This window comes from Lepidochelys kempii, chromosome 8 (assembly GCF_965140285.1).
Source record: "Lepidochelys kempii isolate rLepKem1 chromosome 8, rLepKem1.hap1, whole genome shotgun sequence".
NCBI classification, from domain to species: domain Eukaryota; kingdom Metazoa; phylum Chordata; order Testudines; family Cheloniidae; genus Lepidochelys; species Lepidochelys kempii.
Window position 1 is genome coordinate 21,883,098 of NC_136387.1, and position 16,887 is coordinate 21,899,984.

General features: G+C 50.8%; 1 protein-coding gene across 6 annotated transcripts in view; it reads right to left on the reverse strand.

The window, feature by feature from the left end:
- SH3TC2 (SH3 domain and tetratricopeptide repeats 2) overlaps window positions 1-15,226 on the reverse strand; it is a 28,870-nt gene extending 13,644 nt beyond the window's left edge. For 2 of the 6 annotated variants that reach the window (XM_073355819.2, XM_073355821.2), the window contains exons 1-10: window positions 14,984-15,224; window positions 10,109-10,228; window positions 8,439-8,543; window positions 7,481-7,608; window positions 6,291-6,396; window positions 5,699-5,842; window positions 5,362-5,563; window positions 4,493-4,566; window positions 3,343-3,538; window positions 867-997 (exon numbers count right to left, since the gene is read on the reverse strand). In XM_073355819.2, coding sequence (XP_073211920.2) covers window positions 867-997; window positions 3,343-3,538; window positions 4,493-4,566; window positions 5,362-5,563; window positions 5,699-5,842; window positions 6,291-6,396; window positions 7,481-7,608; window positions 8,439-8,543; window positions 10,109-10,118 — 1,096 coding nt within the window. In that variant the 5' untranslated portion in view covers window positions 10,119-10,228; window positions 14,984-15,224. Of the gene's footprint in view, window positions 1-866; window positions 998-3,342; window positions 3,539-4,492; window positions 4,567-5,361; window positions 5,564-5,698; window positions 5,843-6,290; window positions 6,397-7,480; window positions 7,609-8,438; window positions 8,544-10,108; window positions 10,229-14,983 lie in introns of all 6 variants that reach the window. The other 4 variants (XM_073355820.2, XM_073355822.2, XR_012160249.2 and 1 more) reach the window with 3 other exon arrangements.
- Between the last annotated feature and the right edge of the window lie 1,661 nt (window positions 15,227-16,887).

A 16,887-nucleotide genomic window follows, 5' to 3' on the forward strand; every position in this document is an offset into this window, starting at 1 on the left:
GAGACTCCTTCAGTCTGTTTATTGTTTGGAGGGAGAATCTGGCTTCGGAGCACACCTGGGATGGAATCTAGATATAGCTCCTGCAAGGAAACCGGGATTTCTGCACATACCTGGAATGGATCTAAGTCAGCCCTTCCCTCCCTCCTGCCCCAGGAGTTTGTCTGGAATACTTACAGAGGTTCACAAGTTTCTGCTGCTATGTGTTTGCTCTGGAGAAAGCCAATAGTCCCACTGCTTGTGGATTTCCCCACAAACCACAGCAGTCTCCCCAGCCAGGAACTCAGGGGCCAGTCAGGAGCTAGCCCCCGGGCCCCCCCTGCTGTCTCTCCTCTCCCTCAGCAACGCGGCTTGCGCCCGCCCACCTCCCATGCTTTCAAATAAGCCTGTCCTGCCGCTCTGAGCGGCAGGGTAAGGGTTGGATAAGGGGCAGGAGGCCCCGGGGGACAGTCAGGGGACACGGGGCAGTTGGATGGGGCGGAGGTTCGGGGGGGGGCGGTCAAGAGACAGGAAACAGGGGGGGTTGGATAGGGGGTGGGATCCCGGGGGGTTGGGGAGGACATGGAGCAGGGAAGGTTGGATAGGGGGTGGGGTCCTGGGGGGGCAGTTAGGGGAGGCACAGCCTTCCCTACCCAGACCTCCATACCGTTTCGCAACCCCGATGTGGCCCTCGGGCCAAAAAGTTTGCCCACCCCTGGCCTAGGACTTGCCCGAGATACGGCCCCTCCTGCATCCATTTAGCAGCTCATTTCCCCCTTGAAGGTCCAAATGTGGGTATAAGGCAGGGAACTTGCTAGAGACTGCCAGATTGGCCCCCGTGTAAGGAGAGACAGGGCTGCAGCACCAAGGAAGCAGCTGGGGGCACTCACCAAGCCTGTACACAGAAGTGATGTCTGTGCGGGCCAGGTCCTCGAGGAGGCTGGTGTAGTGCTGCTCGCTGCCAGGGAGGAGGAGAAGGGAGGATTTCTCTTCTTCACTTAGAAACACTGAACCCTTTCCCCTGTGTTTGGGGCACAAACCAGTGGGAATTAGCCAGTGCAGCTCTCCCATGCCACCTGCTCCTAATCCCCCCACCATAGCTCTACCATGGGGCAGAGCCAGGGCTCCCAACCCCCTCCCTCCACCACCATCAGCGCTCTGTCATGGTTGGATACAGGAGCCCAGCTCCCCTCCCCCATCAGAGCGCTGACATGGGAACTCAACGGGGCTCTCAGCTTTGCTGGCCTCCCACACCCTGCATCCCGAGGCAAATCCTGCCAGTGGAGCTGTGTCCTGGAGCTGAGGCAGGGCTGCCAAGCCCACCTCCTGCAGTGCTCCACCACGAACTGGTGGCAGGCAGCCTGGGTCCTGAGCAGCATCCTGGAGAGGAGGCCAGGGCATTCCATAACCCCACTTTATTGCAGCACGTCCTGGGGTGAAGGCAAGGCTCCCCAAGCAGCTGGAGTGGAGGCTGGGAATGTCAGTCTGGCTACACAGCAGGACCGGGCTCACAGAAGGAGATAGGCTCCCTCTGCCCTGTCCACACCCAGGAGTGCTGTGCTGCGGTGGATGTGGGTGGAAAGGAGTCTGCCAAACACATACCCGGGGTGAGGTGCAAAAAGCTTTGCAGAGAAAGAGAAGCTCCACCGTAAGAACGCTTTCACCAGCCAGGAGCGAGAGCAGGAGCAAAGGGAAGGATCTGATTTCTAACAGGAGCGTGGCCCTTTTTCAGGGGAAGGAAAATCTCCCCTAAGCAAGACGAGAACCTCTGCAGAATATAAGTGATCAGCAGGCCCGGAGCGTATGCTTACACTGGAGGTGTAATTTCCAGACATCCGTGCACCCACTTTGGCTGAGCTAGCGTGCTAGAAACAGTAGTGAAGGTGTGGCGGGAGAGGCTAGCCACCCACGAAGGTACCCGGGATCTCAGAAGGGGCAACAATGGCACCCCCTTGGCTGCACAACTGAACACAGCTGCAGAAGCCCAAGGCTTTGTTTGTGCATTCTCCCTCTCCCATGTATGGTGCGCCACAGACAAGGGGTATAAGGTTTGACTTCTATATTGGGGGCGGGGCGGGGGGCATCTCCACTAAGACCCATGGGGCCACATGTGGAGGACAAATTCCATGCCTGCCCCGCCTTCCCCCAAACTATGCCCATGGTATGAGGCACTCCTTTTAGCACTTTTATGTGTGTTTTTAATAGGGCTTTTATTATTTGCCTCCGGGAGCCACTTCTGGAGTGGAAAAAATGCGGTCTGGCTTCCTCACAGTACTTCCACGAACTAGGCAATTAAAGCCACAAGGAGACAAGATCCTGAGTTATCCCACCCCCAGAAATGGCTGCCTGAAGCATTGGAAAGCCTGTGAAAAACAGACCAAAATGCTAATTCTGTGAACCTGCAGCCCCAGTAGCGGTATCTCTAGTTGGAGCCTACGTCCTCCATTAGCCAACAAAGTCCACTGCCAAGGGCTTTATGGGGTAAGGGGGTTACTGCCTGCCTCATCTGCTGGCTCTTGCCTTTTCCTTTTGATGGTGTTGGAGCTGGTGTTTAATGTCACTCAGCATGGAGCTGTGACAAAGTGGCTGCATTCTCCTGCAGGCCAGAGAAAAGAACTCTCTTGAGCGCTCTCCTCTGCCTCCTTCAGGGCCCATTGTGCATCACCATCAGAGGAAGCTGCAGCCTCTTTGACAAAGCTAGGTGGCCAATAAACATTTACAACTGATATTAAAAGGGTGGAGAGGAGCCAATTGTTGTGTGACACTGAGATGAGGGGGAGGAGCAGCACACAAGTGTAACTATAAAACAAACCAGAGCCTAGAATAGTACTGTTCTTAGCAGGCACAAACAGCCAGTTTGAGAACTACCTGAGACAAGGGAGAAGTGACAGCTGACATACCTTGCCACAATTCAAGTGGCTAATGTGGGATGCAGGTTTGGCCTGTCTGCCTCTCTGTAGGTGGAAGGGCAGCTGGGCGGCACTGTGACCTCGTGGGCCAGGCCACAACACTACTCGGTTTGGGGTCCTCTCAAACACGGTTATGAGGTCCCTTTCCCCGCCCCACCCAAGGTGGTCATGAATGTGGGAAATGTTCACTTCAACTGGGACTAGGGGCTTGGTGGGGTCGAAGCAGGACAGTCCCAGGAAACCCAGGACTGTGAGGAGGTCTGAGCTAAGTCTGTTCTAAGTAGAGACTCCTTCAGTCTGTTTATTGTTTGGAGGGAGAATCTGGCTTCGGAGCACACCTGGGATGGAATCTAGACATAGCTCCTGCAAGGAAACCGGGATTTCTGCACATACCTGGAATGGGTCTAAGTCAGCCCTTTCCTCCCTCCTGCCCCAGGAGTTTGTCTGGAATACTTACAGAGGTTCACAAGTTTCTGCTGCTATGTGTTTGCTCTGGACAAAGCCAATGGTCCCACTGCTTGTGGATTTCCCCACAAACCACAGCAGTCCTGGTATAAGAAAACCAACAACCTCTATGCTATCTCCCTTGGAGAAACTCAGTTCATCCCATCCTCTCCCTCTGTGATCCTCTGTGGCCGTGCACCTCCCCGTGCCTGAGAAACAAAGGGAAACAATCTGATTTCAGTGGGTTGGCCCAAGTGCTAAGCATATTTGGACCTTCCCTCGTTGGAAGTGGGGTGGCCAATCAGAGATCATGCTTATGCAGTGGATAAAAACAGGGTCCCATTGTCCCTGATTGATCTGCTCCTTTTTGTGGTTTCTGCGAAGATGCTTGTGATATCAGGGAGAGGGAGGTATAAGCAGAAAAAGCAGGTCAGATGCCTGATGGAGAAAGACCCAAATCCTTGCAAATAACCCCGATAATGAAGATTGGTTGGGGGAAATAAATCCATGATTCTCTGCATCATACTGCTCACAGCAAAACTGACTCTGCATAGAACAGAGTTTGCCAGAGATGTCTGTGAATGTTTCATGGTCTGACTTGCAGAGAGGCAAGTACTTGTACCCAGTGACGTGTCTAATTTGTACATGCAGTTACCATACACAAGAGGAGGCAAATGCCCAAAAATGGCTGTGTGCACATGTGCTCACCCAGTTACTCTATGGTGTTGCAGGGATTGCAGGCACAAGTCTGGTGTGCTATGGTGTGTGCACTTCTGTGTGTCTAATTGTTTAACATTCAGGCCCTACAGGACCAAAGGAAACAGAGGCACTAGAGAGAAGAGAGAACAAAAGTAAAGTGGAAAGGCGGGGAAAGAATATAAGAGGATGCTGCAGACTGTCGGCAGCTCTTTCTACCCTAGGCTGTTAAGGTTAGCCTTTCAAAAGCACATGCTGTCTCGAGGCCCCATGCAGAATGCTGGAGAACCTGAAGATGCTGCTTTTCTCTCCTCCATTGCTTCTTGTAACTCAAGTGTCATTTTTGGAGCAAGAGAGATATGCCTTGTGCATCTGTGGGAGAGGCCCTTCCATAGCTGAACCCAGTGTGGTAAGGGCCATGGTGGCCTCGTGTTGGAAAGACTGCATTATTACAAAGGTGTACACACCAATGGGCTGAGAGGTTGTCCCTCTGATCTCCTTGGAGGTGCCGCAGCTCATTGGATTGTTCTTCAGAAACCACCTAAACAGAGGAAACCCTGGATAAACACATCAGTTCTCTCTGAGAATGGTTCACTTGATAAATGTTAGTGTTCTCAGGCCACCAGCCACATTGTCAAGGGGAAGCTCAGATGGGTACCAAAAGTGCTCTGAGTAGCAGGAGCTTAGGTAGCAGGAGCTCACATGGCACATGTCCAGTGCTGCCAATCCACTATCCCTGGTCATGCCATATTTCTAGAGGGTAGTACGTAAGAAGCGCAGGTACAGGCATCTGAGTGACATAAAATGCCACCCACTTAAAAGCATGATGAGTTTCACAGGCTGTGGAGTGGAGTTTCACTGAGCAAGTACAATGGTTGCTGAGAGTGATGCTCATGTCACGATGGCTTAGCCAGGTATCTGTCATGAGGGACCACAATATTAACAGTAATTCCTCAACAGCCAGCCACTGTGGCAGCCTTCAACTTCAACCAACTTTATGTAATCCTTTATGTAATCCTTATGTAATCCTGTGCTTTTCCTCCCAGTTACACCAGCATAAATCAAGAGTAAGTCCACTGAAGTCAAAGGACCAACATCAGTATAAAAGCAGAGTAAGACCAGAATTAAACCCTTGATCTTACAAAGGTGCTGAAATTCCAGACCACTACTGTTCAGGTACAAAGGGCTGCCCCATCACTCTCAGCGATAAGAGTACTCCCGTACCCGGATTTGGTGCTGCCCTGGCAATAGGGACCCTGAATGTACCATGATCAGGAACAAACATTGGGTGGGCAGCATGGCCCCTTGTGTAGAACATCACAGCCTGTGTACTTACTGGTAAAATGGGTGGGGGAGTGGCTCTATGGCTGCCACAGCCACCAGGCCTCGCTGACCTGTTGATAAGGACATCCCTTCCCATTTCGATTCTTTCCCAATGTCCTTCACATGGACTAGCTCGTTCTCGTGCAGCTTTAAGCTTTCCTCTCCTCCCTCCAGGGGTTGAGGCACACTGAACACTGCTCTGGAAAAGAAGTGACCTGCAAACAGAAGCAGGGAAGCAATTAGCAGTGTTCTGTATATATCCACGCAATCTGGAACCCAGATTGGCTCTGCACCCTCTAAACCACAATCCTGCTGGGATGCATGTCCCCAGATGGGCAGTCGCTTCTCACCTTCCTGGAGTAGCAGACCCAGGTACATGGTGGCCAAGTGATCTTCATCTACAGTAATTCTGATCCCAGTGTCCTCCACCAGAGAACAGTTCAACCAGTACCCGCGGTCAAACAGAAGATGCTCCAAACAGCAAGCCACGTAGCCTTATAAACCGAAGAAAGAACACAGTCTAAACAAGCTCCTTTTCCATATACTCCTAGCCTGTAAAAGGACAAAGTCCTGTTTCTGCCATCCATCAGAGCAGCTATTTGCAACCAGTGCAGCAACAGCCTCTTTGGTGATGATATTGTCCATCCTTATCAGTGATTCCCAGTTCCATTGTATGCAATGAAGGGGTTGGCAGATATGGACTCAGTGTCTCTTGCACTGAGCTGGACAGTGGCTTCATAAATCTGTAGCTGGGTACCATGCTACATATTTCTCCTGCACCATCCCTTGCTCATTAAGCTTTCCACCCTGTTAGCCAATGGCATCCCTGGCATGGCTTAATGCCTACTCACAGGCTTTCTCTGGCATGGGGCATTTGATCTGATTCAACCTCCCCACTTACTGACTACCCCCTCTCCCTGCTTGGTGGGATGAGTGCTCTACCTAAAGCCAAATATGTGGAAAACTTCCAGATTTCTTCTGTGGTCTTGAAGGTGAGGAGGAACCGATCCTTCTGGGCCTGGATACAGACCAGCCTGGCTGAGAGCTCCTACAGAGAGAAGATAACACAAGGATGTGAGAAGTCCCTGGAGTTCAGCTGGAACTTCTGCCCTGGCAGCCATGATATGAGGGAAGGACAAAAGGGGTAGCCATGGTACATTTCATGTTTGCTAATAACGGAAGGGCCTAGAACTGTAATACAGAACCAGGATTCTGATGTGGTCCAACCTGGAGATCTGGAACTCTGAGTTCATGGCCAGGGTTACAGGCAGGGCTTTTCTGCCTGCTGGAGGCTGTGCCATTTGTGTCCTTCCAAAAGGAAGGACTGAATCTCTTCCGTTTTTCCCTCCTTATCATCGCTGATGCTCGTTGATGCAGCAGAATGAGTGAGAGGGAGTTAACTCTCTCCCCACAAAATCCTTTCCTAACTTTATTGCACATTCCAGTGCACTTCTGCTTATGAAATGCAGGTATCTGTATTGTTCAATGGGGGTGGAGGGGCAGTGTTTAATCAAGACAGGGGCACCTCCCAAACTACCGCTCAGCTGAATTTAAGGGGTGTAAGAAATCCTTCCCTCCTGTGACTTGATCCAAGGGACACTCTGATTCTGAGAGCTGTAGATCTGCCTCTTGAGATAAAGAGACTTTCCCTTGTCACCAGCAGTTGTACTCATTTCTTCTTCCAGATCTCCAGCCTCTGAGTAGCTGAGACCATCACAGAGATATCAGTAAAGAACATGGTGGTACTACATGGTGGCAACACTATGGGACTTGAAGAACTGAGGCAGAAGGATAGATCAGACCAATGAACATTAATACATGGCATCTTTTTAAATTTAAATTTAATCTTACAACATCCTGACATCTTCTGTGAACCTTGGCTGACACAAAATGAAAGGGAATTGCCCTATCTCTAAATTGGTTATCCGTCCATCTATCTGCATAGGCTAACTTTCAGTGGGATTTTGGCACCCAATTCCCTCAGACACCTTTGAAAACCTCACAACTCTTTGGCTGCCTCTAGCATCCACCACTCTCCTATCACCATGTGGCTCCCATCCAGTCAAGGTGCATGTGAGCAGTTCCCCTTCCACCCTCTCTTGCTCTTGCATGCACACACCTGGGACTCTCACCTTGAAAAGATCACAGATGTCCTTGTCATCATTTTCCAGGGCCCACAGCTTCTTCCTTGCTGCCTTCTGCAGCTGGGAGTTGACACACTGAGAAGTGCGACTCTCAACAGAGAACACAAGCGCAATCTCTTTAAAATGAAACACGGCTGATTAAAGAAGAGCAGCTGTTACATGTAAAAAAATAAAAGACAATAACCCAAGCACCAGCACCCCACCTGGCCATTTTGGGCACTGACCTCACCCTTAGACCGAACATTCATCTAGTGGGGTTGGGTTAGATGACAAGCCAGACGAGTCTGGAAGGCTCATCCTCATGGACTGTCATCCACATGCAAAACCATCACATGACTGTGTGTTACACAGTCTGACTGGCTGACTCTGCAGAGGACAGGCTCCAGGACTGGAACATCAGGGCACTGCACATCAAGACTGAGATACATTGGCTTAGCTGTGTGGAATAGCAGATGGTGCATTTGCAGAGCTGCAGACCCCACACTGAGGCCTGCAGGCCGAGCTGTGTGGGAGAAGCTTGCACAACACCTGCCTGCACTGGCTTTGCTCCATCTGCTGCTCTCAGTCTTTCACTTTTATGAAGGTCCCTTAACCCTAATGGGGATTACCTACAGCCTATAATGGTGATTAAGCACTGTAAAGAAGGAGGAAAGTATTATGGTATGGGCCATGGAGACATCTGACCAGCATAGCTGTGTCCTGCGATGACACCTGGCATTAAAGCCGCCCGGCATAGAGTTGCATGCCCCACCCATGCCTCTGACCCTCAATTTGCTACATTGCTTAAATAACACAGGTCAGACCAATGCTCACCCCAAATAGTTTCTCCGGACACTAATATTAAAAAGGAAAAACTGGTGGGCTGGGAAGATCCATCTGGGTGTGGGTCAGTCTTTGCTACATACTATCATTAGAAACACTGACTATGGACAAGACAATAACTTACCAGTTGGAAATCCTTCCCCTACAGCCAGTGACACAGACTCGGTCTCCAGAGGGCTCTCTGCTACCTGTGCAGGCTGATCTCCTGGATCCAGCTGCCTGGGGTTACCTAACAAGACATCATGGAAACAGAAGGGCGGTTGCCAGTTTTCACAGAGGAGATACAGTAAATTCTACCTTACAAAACGTTCTTAAAACAAATTAAGTGGGTTACACACTGTCTCTTATATCACACTGACTCACGAATGAAAGAGAGATAGAGAGATTAGTAAAAAGAAAAGGAGGCTTTGTGGCACCTTAGAGACTGACAAATTTATTTGAGCATAAGCTTTTGTGAGCTACAGTTCACTTCATCGGATGCATTCAGTGGAAAATACGGTGGGGAGATTTATTTACATAGAGAACATGAAATAATGAGTGTTACCATACACACTATAACCAGAGTGATCACTTAAGGTGAGCTATTACGGGGCTGGGGGGGGGGGAGGAGAACCTTTTGTAGTGATTAGTGGGATTATTATGTTCTTAAGGACCCTCACTATGGAACACCCCTTAATGACTGTTTGGTTTTGCCCCAGTACAGGAGTAGCACTGAGCTGTGATGTTTTTCCCTTCTTGTTTTCAATTCAGACCCTTAGCATGCTGATCTGGGCAGTAACATGACACTGTAAAAGCGACATTTTGGGGGATCCTGTAGTTATTACTTTTCTTCAATGCAGGAGGCTCAGTAATTTGAATAACACCTTTCTCGTCATCTTGCCAGTCAAAATGAGATTTTCCAAACTGCTGGCTCAGGCTGGCATCTGAAAATCAAGCCTCATTCTTTCTGCTTCACACATCATCAACCATCGCCATAAAGATTCTGGAATTGGAACTTTAGCTGGCAATTACATTAATGATGCCTGAAGTGCATTAAAATCCAGTGTGCTCTTCCACAGCTGCATTGGCTCTGCAGGGATAACAGGATTAAAACCCAGTTTTTGTCAGTAAGCCGATGTGACTTGAAAGATGTTCGTGCACCAAGAGATGAGAGACTGTAACAATGCAGGTACTTTTGTAATTCACTTTTCTGACCATAACTGTTCTCTAATGTTCTTTTTATTTAGTCAGCTTTGCCAGTTTGTAAAATAAACTGCCATTTGCACATGGAATTATACACCATATTTACTGTTAGCAGTAGAAAAGACAGCCCCAGGCTGCTTATTTAGTGAGCTTTGCTTACACGCAGAAGCCCCTATCTAAATGTTTATATTTCACTTTACATCTGAGGAACTCAAAGCACTTTACAAAGGAGTATAAGTAGCAATATCGCCATTCCCCAGATGGGGAAACTGAGGCACGGGTGAAGTGACTTGCCCAATGCCAGGAAATGAGTCAGTGGCAGAGACTGAAATAGACTCTAAGTCTCCTGACTCCTATGTAATGCCCTATCTGCTAGACCACACTGCCTCAGAGACTAGGGCTTGACTAGTATTCATTTAACAAGTCCCTCCCCCACATCACTTTTTCTTTCCTTTCTCCACACTTAATGCTCTTATTGCCGTTATAACAAAGAGAGCCTTATCTCCGACTCAGTGTGGCCAGTAGCCCTGCAAGAGGCTGATTGGCACCAATATTGCAATGTCCATCTGACTGTGACCAGTGGGATGTTCCCCTTTTCCAGTGTTCAGGTACCTGATGCCATGGTCTCCTCCGGGAAACATTTTTCTTGAGGCTCAGCTGTGTAGTTCTGCAGACAGGACCAAGTGGGCAGAAGTAGGGCTGGGGTGGGAGAACAGGAATCCGGCTCTTCACCTGAAGAACACATGGTGCAGACAAAACAGATCAGACACAGAGTAGGGTATTCTTGGCCATGGGACCCAGCTGGAATGGTACATCAACAAAAACGAAGGGTACTGCTTCCAGAGTGTTGTATCTACTCTCACTGCTGCTGCCATGGGTTTGCCAAACAGCCCTGATGGGACATCGCTGGGGACATTTGTCTCAGGCAGGCTCAGCGTGGACGACTAGGGGACAGGCTTGCCCGCACCAGTGTTTATTTTTGTTCCTGCTGCCTCAGAAAGGGAACTAGGAGCGCTTCGATACATGAATTGAAACTGGTTGCCGGGTTTCGGGGCAATTCCCAACAGTGACTCATTCACCCCGCCTTTGCTGAGATGATATTTTGTAACGTCTAACAGCAGATCTCCTGAGCGAATCCCAACCCTGAGCTGAACTCCTCCAGCAACGGGTTCAGGGGAACAATAAGCCAGGTTTGTAACTCAGCTACTGCAGTGCAAATTCACAGGGATTCTGCTGCCATGGACTCACTCCAGATTTCAGCCAGAGTAGCTGACATCAGGATCTGGCCCTCCTCTCTTTCCAGGAGAGAGAGAACCCAGCGAGTCAGAAAAGTTACAGCCTGGGGGGAAACATCATCATCCAGCCAGTCTTCATGCCACCTCAGGACTCCTCCCTACAATACATTCTCTAGCATGTTAGCTCTGCCAGATCAGGTCACCAGGCCTGACAGCACCAAGACAAAGGGCCCTGCCATGTGCATTCAGACCTAAAAAGGCAAACACCACCAGATGATGCTGTCTGCAAATCCTACTATTGCCCCAAAGAGCCGTTAGTCAGGAGGCAGAAGTGGAGGCAGAGGGTTGCTGAAGGTTTCCCAGGGAAACCTGGAAGAAAGTTCTGCACAAGCAAACTGAATGACTCCTTCCTTCCTCTCCCTGATGACACAGCTGGTTTCTGCAGAATGCCCTCACTGCATGTCAAAGGCAGAAGGCACTGGCAAGGCAGTGGCGAGGGAAAGAGAGAGAACAGAAGCTGTCCCTGTGCGTGAGTGAGCAGTCTGACAGAGCCAGACCTGACCAGACTAGGGCCTTTCCCGGCAAGTATGGCAGAACTGTGAGATATAAGGCTAAAGGACCCACAGCTCAGCATTGTACAGTAGCTAGGAGAATGCAGGGAGCTGATATCCCTACAGACAGCTTACCTGCGCACCATAATGAAAGATCCCTTTGCAACGGGGCACCAAAGCAGCAGCCCATGTGTCCACCATCCCACCCAGGCCCGAGGCCGGCAGGTCGTCCCTTCTCACGGCCGTGGGGAGAGTCCGGTGCTACCCAGCCCTGCAATGGCGCTCTCTCCTCACTGGCACTGGGACTCAGACTCTCAATGCACAATGCATCTTTTGATGGCTGCTGGGCATCTCCGAGGCGGGGGGTGGGGCTGGGCCTGTCTCCCAGGCCGGTGCGGCTGCGGCTGCCCAGTGTCCGCTCTGTGATTCCAGTGGGTTCGTTTCTCTCTCTGTCTTTTCAGATCATATCTCGAATGCCATGCAATACATTCCTGGCATTCCAGGCTTCAGAGAGTGGTGGAGGAAATCCACATGTAGGCTTTGGTTGGGGTTCTCCTGGAAGCCATCTGGACCCCCCTCTTCTGCTGTTCTGCCTCATCTCAGACATACACCCTCTCTGCACTGACACTGAATTCCCCTCCATCCCTGCCCCCAAAAGCCAACCCTGCATCTGACTCTTTCACGAGCACCTCTCACCTGCAGTAATAATATTGCTGTGGCTTCTCTAGCATTCTCCATCCGGGGATCACTTTGCAACCTTTGACGGACTAAACCTCACAACTGCCATGTGGATTAGGAAAGTATTATTCTCCCCATTCCACAGACAGGGAGACTGAGGCCAAAAGAGGGAAATGAGTCGTCCAAGGTCACACAGAGTTCATGGCAGAGCCAGGCACTAAACTCTTATTGCCCAGTCCTTAGTTCTTGTCACAGGTCCTTAATTCTTGTCACAGGGCTATCTTTGAGATGCACAAATACAACCAAATGGCACAGGGAGAGGTTTTAAACTCATGGCTCAGGTCACTGAAGAGCAACACACTGGCCTGAAAGGTCCTTTCCCACCCCCAGACTCAGAGTGCCAGATGTCACTGCAAGCTCCATGGCGTTCTCCCCAACAGGTAGGCACATTGAGGGTGGCAGATGCCATTGGAATGTCTATAGCAAGGGTGTAATTTAGCCTCAGTCTATCAGACAACCTCCAAAAGTGCCCAAGGGATGGAAAGATGGCATGGACAGTGCTCTTGTTGGGGCGGGGGGCGGTTAAACCAGGAACTGAATGGTCATAAACCTACGCAGGATAACTTGCTTTGGTTTTCATCTGGAGCATCATCGGCTGAGGACATGACTAGACTAAATTAGCAGTGCTGTGCCTACCCAAAGTAACTGTGTGTATCACACCCTTTCTGCGGTGTCGGAGCAGGGCACGGCCAAAGGGAACAATGGGCCAAAGATAGAATTAAAGGGACAAGTGCTGATTTAGAAAGTGTTTCCTCAACTTAGAACACTACTAAGCCAGGCCGGACAGTGGCTTGTGCTTCTCCCCAAGAAGCAGCAGCATGATAGAATGATGGAAAGCACCTAGCACAGTGCAGTCCTCCTGGGCCATGACTGAGCCTCCTAGGGACGACAATAATATAAATAATACTAATGCCTGGGACAGAAGGAGGCAGTGTGGGTCAGCCTGGTCCATTTAAGCATGCAGGGCAGTGTCTGTATCCTACAGGGAATTGCTCCTTGGCCAAGCTGGTACTGCTGCCGTGGGTATCGGTGCATTTAGCCCAGTTATCCCCCAGCAGAGTACTCCTAACTAGAGCTGGTCCAACAAATTCCAGTGAAACATTGTAGCCATCTGAATTTGCTGATTCAGCCAAACTGCATTGTCTTTGCAGAGACGATTTGATTTTGACAAAGTTCAGATGGGACCCCGAGCATCCTGCCAGCTCATCCGCGCAGCTCCAGGGCAGCCCACCTGGTGGGCTGCTGGGGACTCCAGACTTTCAGGGACAGCTCGCCAGGCAATCTGCCTGAGAGTCAGAGACTCCAGGGCCCGTGGCACCAGGGCAGGCCACTATCAAGATCTACTCAAAGCCACGGACCCCAGGGCTTCTGAGGTCTGTGGCCCTGCGGAGAGCCAAGGTTCCAGGCCCTTTTGAGGAGAATTTCAATGTTTTCGTTCCTATTCAGAACAAAACCAAATTTTGAACTATCAAAATCCTCTGAACATGCAATTATCTTTCTCTGCCCAGTTCTACTCCTATTGTCCAGTGCCTGGACTCTGCCTAGCTTTGGTTTAGCCCTCCCTGCCCCTGGTCCCACACTCTCACTAACATCTTGTTGTGACTCGCCTTCTTTGCAGCCCTCCAGACACTCTGTAACTTCCTCTTCCTGGCCTTGTTTGTACAGAACAAATAATCCCTGTTTTCCCAGTCTCTGTTCACTCCTAGTCCTCCTACTGCTAACTCTCCGTGCAGCTGAGGGGAGCAGACAGAAAGTGGGCTGGAAAGCAACCATGCTGGATTCCCTAGTATTGCCCCATTAGTCCCTCCAGATCAAAGGAGCTTGTTCCTGGCCATAACATAAGAGATGCTGGAAATGGGCTCAAATCACAAAATTTAGCTCCAGATTTTGAAAACCCCAAAGTTGGGAGGTATTTGGCCTCCCAGCATAAAGATCCAGGAGCCAGTGGTGAAATTCAGATTCAAGTGTGGATTTCAGCTGTCCCTGTGAAAGCAGGAGGTTGGGGGCTGGGGGCAGAGGGGTAATCCACACACATCCCTACCAGACTGGTGCTGATGTGCTGGGAACAAATTTTCCAAAGAACTTGGCACCCAGAGGAGCACTTCCCCCATTTCCTACCTCTCTATCCCCGCACTGAGCTCTGGCTGCTGAGCACTTGGAAATCTGGCCCTGAGCTCAGTTGAAAAGCCTCATCCTAGTGACTAAGCAAACCGTTTCACATGCTGGTTTGAGGAGGAGCCTCACCTGGTTTAGGTGAACAGCCAGTCCTGTGAAAGACATGAGCGGCCTCCACTCCCAACTCCTCATGGGAGAGGGTCCCTACCCGAACCCTCCAGCACAACTGGCACTAGCTGCCCCCTGCTTGGCAGTCTCTGGAAGGAAGCCAAGTTCTGAGTGAACCACAGAGACTCACTTCCCAGCCCTCCCTTAGGACTATCCTCCAGGTCAGCGTCAGTGGGGCACGCTAAGCCATGGGGTGGGGAGCTTGCCCTGCGATTGCCTATTGCCCAGGCATTGCCTGTACTGTGGTAATAACACAGTAGGCTTTGGTGTCTTGGGCTGTCACAATAGCACCTTTCACCAACACTAAATTCACCTCAGTAAAACCTGAAAGGCTGCCAGCTCTGTTCTGCATTTCCCTGCTCATTAGACCTCTGAACCTCCAAGGAAATCAAACTAGTCTATTCTGCTCCGGCTCTTAGGCCGTGCCCATCACCAAGGTATCTGAGCGCCTAACTCAGCTGGGACTGAAAATCCCAGCTCCATTTCCCCAGCGCCTCCGCCGGGCTGTCTGTGGCTGTGTACCATCCACAGGGCTGTTCGAAATGCCTGAAAACCTGCCTCCCTGCTATGTTTACTCAGCTGAGAAATTTCACAGGTAGGCAAGAGGCACTGCAGCGGGACAGGCAGATTGCCACAGAAGGCAAACGCAACTGCCTAGCAGAGCGAGCAGCTTTACTGACCTGATTCTTCATCGGCCCAAGGTCGCTCTGCTCCCCAGCATTCTCCCTAGGTGTCTCTGCAGGTCAGGCCCTTCAGGAAGTGCCCCAGAGGGACTGTGTGGACACCCTTGTGCCTGAGGATAGCAGCACTGCCGGGCGAGTCAGGGAGAGCATGTGTATGTGTGTGCGTGTGTGTGTTTATGAGCCAGGCAGGCAGGCACAACACAGCCACTCCCTCGCACAAAGAAAAGAATGTCTTGTGAGAGCAGCTTATCATGCAGGGGACCTCTGTTTCCCAGCAGTGCAGCTGAATGCTGAGGTCAATGAGTTACCCAGGAGCTGTGCTGTAAACAACTCAGTGCTTTCGGACTCTTGGCTCACAGAAGTAAAGCACCAAAGCTACCTCAGAGCTGGGTTTCCAGAAAGTAAATCCACCAGGGGCTGGGGAAACAGGTTGGGGTTCTTTTGAGCCAGATTAGCATCGGTCGAGGCTGGACCAGCAGCCTGTCCGTCTTGTTCTTGAGCTGTTGTTTTGACTAAACTAGCTATTCCGGCCTGGCTACCTGCCCTGCTCTCCAGCTTCCCCAGGCCTCTGACTCCCCTCTGTGCCCTTGAGGTTAAGATGTTTTAATGCTGGTTAAACATCAACTCCGAGTGGAAAAGCTCTGCTCTGTCATCAGGCCCTAGAGCAGGCGACAAGAAGGGTGAGGAAACAGAGACAACCCCAGGAGCAATGGCTTGGACTGGAAGGGGATGAGGAGAGACTCGGGCCCCAGACTGAGAGCTGCCATGAGCATAGGGGAGAGGACTCTTATGCTGGGGCAGCACAATGGGGGTTTCTCATAGTCTAGAGGTTTTATGCACAGCTCTACGGTCAGGCGATCTGACTGCAGTTCCTGGTTCTGCCATTGACTTGCTGTGTAGGGTGACCACCTATCCCATAGTTCATTCATTTGTCCCTTAGGGTGACCACCCGTCTCATAATTTATTGATTTGTCCCTTAAGTGTCATCCTTTGACCATTTTAAACATTAAATTGAAGCTCATGATAATTGCATCACATACTTGCAGGCAGTAAAAATGTACAGGGGAGAAAAATACATGCAGTGGAAAGGGGAATGGAGTTTCCCTAAAATGTCCCTTCAAAAAAAAGCGTTGTCCCTTATCTTTCCAGCGGTTGTCTCCTATTTCCATCCCACAAGGGTGGTCACCCTATTGCGGTGCGACCCTGGGCAAATCACTTTCCCTCTCTGCTCTCAGCTTCCTCCTCTGTGAAATGGGGGTGAGGAGAGTCTGTCAGTGTTAGCAAGGCACTGAGCTCCTCCGGTGGAAGGGCTACGTGGGCTGACCCAGCCATTTCCTTTCTGGCTTAGCATTCTAAGTCACTGTGACACAGCGCCAAAGGGAAGAAAAAACCCGGCTGCCCAGAGCTCACGTCCATCCTGCAACTTCTGATGCACTGCAAGCTGCAAACAAGTTCAGGCATGTCAGGCGGCTCGGGGGTGGGGGAATCTGCTTCTTGATTGTGCCAGGCATTAAGGGGTTGAGGGGTGTAGTCTTGTTTCCTGGGTGCCCCTAGAAGGCCAGGCACAAAGAGGAAGGCCCTGGGACATTGGGCAGCAAAGGGGAAAACCTGTTTCTTGCCTGGGCAGTGGACAGCATGGAGGTAGGGTGGGAGGAGCCCATTTGCTGGGGCATGTGTTTTTGGAGGGGTTCACTGAAACCAGGCGTGCTGACAGCAATTCCATGCCTCAGGGTAGTACAGTCAATGGGCCCCCAGGTCCGGCATGGCGTCACCACATGGGCGCAGAGCTAGACCATGTGCAACAGCTGGAGCATGCACAAGGTGCGTCTGCGCGGACACGGTCCACCTGACATTTGGGCAGTGCCACGCCTGCGCTGGCTGGTGCCCAGCGAGCTGCTGCC